Here is a 2,410-nt window from a genome sequence, read left to right as displayed (position 1 = left end):
ATAAAAGCTAGCTCTTCGTCTTCTTCTTGGTAGAATCAGATGATCGTCATCACCGTGATCTTTGAAACTTTACAAGATCATGAAAAAGTCTCTTGGCCTCACTATCTTTTGCGTTCCCATTACCTTTATATTTAAAAACGAGTTTTTGTTGCTATCAATACCTATATATATAGGCAATACAGGAATAAGAAAATCTGGTTTAAGCAGTTTAGCATTGCCTAACATTCCAAATATATATCATGTGCTGCATACATAAGCATAGATTGCTACGTGACTCATGTCTCCTAGAACTTTCTTTGTGCATATAGATACCCCTGTTACCCTAAATCATGATATGATCTCCCAGAACTTTCTTTGTGTTAAAGAATACATGATGTAGATTATTACCATTAAACAAACTCAAAACCGTACTGCAATTAAGGATTGCGTATGTCAACAAATGTGACAAAGTAATTGGAGCAGAAGCCGTTTCTGAAGAAACATCTTACTTGAAATCGCTTCAAGAAGACTTTTTCATATATATATATGTGTGTGTGTGTGTGTGTGGATCATGCTTTCTTAAATCTAATGATCAAATAGTTCATGTCCAGATACGGAACTTCTGGCCTAGCTTTCAAAAGAATATTTGGTATTGACTACGTCATGTACGATCTCTAGGATTTAGAGGACCAAGCTGTACCGTTCTTATTGGCTACAAGAAGTCGAGCTGGTTAAAGATAGGAACCCTTGTGTTCGAGACTCGAGTTAGGGGGTAAAGAGTCCCTATCGTAATAAAGAATTCTGGTAAAAATTCGATGCAAGATTTTGGTGCTGGCCGGAGATCACCAAGTTAATGAATAAATTAAAAAGTAAAAGTGACTGTTGAGGGTGATATATAAACTAATAATTTGGGGAAGAATATATGTAATAGAATTTGGAAACAGCGTATATTAATGAAGTGAAAGTGAAATTATGACAACGATGATGATGGGTCGGGGTTTGGCAGAACAAGGGTGGAGGAAGGGTCCTTGGACTCCTGAAGAGGATAAATTGCTTAGTGAATATGTAAGCTTACATGGGGAGGGAAGATGGAGCTCTGTGGCAATAGCCGCAGGTAAATGCAGTTACTGTTGCTACATATATATATTAGGGATAAGTGGAGAGGAAAAAAACAAATTGAGTGGAGCTGCCATAACTGTTGCGTTCTTATCCATTTACATGGAGGGAAGAACATCAAATTCTTTGAGCTTCTCTTTACATAATTTGGTTTTGGCTTTGCATGCACCTTTCAGTCCATTGTTAGATATGCTTGCAGGTTTTCAGTTGATATCATCAGCATAGTTTGATGATTTTTCCAGCTTCCTTTTTTTCTTTTGGTATTTTGCAGGTCTGAACAGGAGTGGCAAGAGCTGCAGGCTAAGGTGGGTGAATTATCTCAGGCCTGGTCTCAAGAGGGGCCAATTAACACCTCAAGAGGAAGGCATCATTATTGAGCTGCATGCTCTCTGGGGTAACAAGTAATTAATGCCTCTCTCCCTCCCTCTGATCTCTCTCTCTCTCTCTCTCTCTCATATGTCAATTTGCCTATTTTATGCAAAAGCAGGTGGTCAACTATTGCTAGATACTTGCCCGGGAGAACAGACAACGAGATCAAGAACTACTGGAGAACCCATTTCAAGAAAGAAAAATCGTCTCAGAAGTATGAAAAGCGCAAACAGCAACTAATGAAACAACGAGAACAACAGGAACAGCAACAACTAGAGCAGCACAAGCAGCAGCCGCAAGAACAAGACATGATGGAAAATATCCTAGCTCTTGCAGAGACCAGCACCCAGAAAATTACTGAAGCTCAAGCAGGGCAAGAGATGCAGGCTCTCACGTACCCGACATCGGAGCACCATTATTTGCCTGTAATGTATCAAGATCATGATGCATCCTTGTCGGACACAGTGGGACCAGACGACGATGGGCTATGGGGTGGGCTGTGGAACCTGCAGTAAGATCATAATACTGGTGCATGGAATAGAAAAAGGCTGTGCATCAAACTAACAATGCAAGCTGAAGATACGGGTGATTAATTCGAATAACATAGTCATGCAAGATGGAGCTACGGTTTTCTCTTAGGAGGGAGGGGTGCATTTTCTGGGAAGGCTAGCTGAGTAAACATATACAAGAGATTGTTAATCCGGTCTCTCTGGCAGATCTATTGTAGCTATATGAATAAAAGTCTATTTTTTTTTAGATAAATGAAGTGAAACTCGTTTTTTACATGTAATAATATGATATAGATCGAAATTACAAAAATGCTATTGGATCATTTGCCTTTGATGAGGAAAAAAAAAATTTACTTAATTTCCTATAATCTTTCGTATTTCTTTTCGCCTTTCGGGCTGATTTTCTGCTCTTACTTTGGAAGTTTTGATACGTCTAC

At 39.0% G+C, this 2,410-nt stretch overlaps 1 protein-coding gene across 1 annotated transcript; it reads left to right on the top strand.

The window, feature by feature from the left end:
- Positions 1 to 960: 960 nt before the first annotated feature.
- LOC108988071 (transcription factor MYB59-like) lies at positions 961 to 2,172 on the top strand. The gene is made up of 3 exons (XM_018961172.2): positions 961 to 1,093; positions 1,367 to 1,496; positions 1,583 to 2,172. The coding sequence occupies exons 1-3, from the start codon at positions 961 to 963 to the stop codon at positions 1,977 to 1,979; spliced, it is 660 nt and encodes a 219-aa protein (XP_018816717.1). The 3' UTR covers positions 1,980 to 2,172.
- Positions 2,173 to 2,410: the final 238 nt, after the last annotated feature.

Source organism: Juglans regia, chromosome 1 (assembly GCF_001411555.2).
Source record: "Juglans regia cultivar Chandler chromosome 1, Walnut 2.0, whole genome shotgun sequence".
In the NCBI taxonomy this organism is placed as follows: Eukaryota; Viridiplantae; Streptophyta; class Magnoliopsida; order Fagales; family Juglandaceae; genus Juglans; species Juglans regia.
Note: the sequence above shows the minus strand (reverse complement) of the source record. Positions and strands in the feature narration are given on the sequence as shown.

What these genes read in the sequence shown, in the direction of transcription:
- LOC108988071 (XM_018961172.2), top strand. Translation starts at nt 961, where the DNA reads ATGATGATGGGTCGGGGTTTGGCAGAACAAGGGTGGAGGAAGGGTCCT. An exon ending in CTCTGTGGCAATAGCCGCAG is followed by an intron (nt 1,094 to 1,366) that starts GTAAATGCAGTT and finishes GGTATTTTGCAG; the next exon opens with GTCTGAACAGGAGTGGCAAG. An exon ending in CATGCTCTCTGGGGTAACAA is followed by an intron (nt 1,497 to 1,582) that starts GTAATTAATGCC and finishes ATGCAAAAGCAG; the next exon opens with GTGGTCAACTATTGCTAGAT.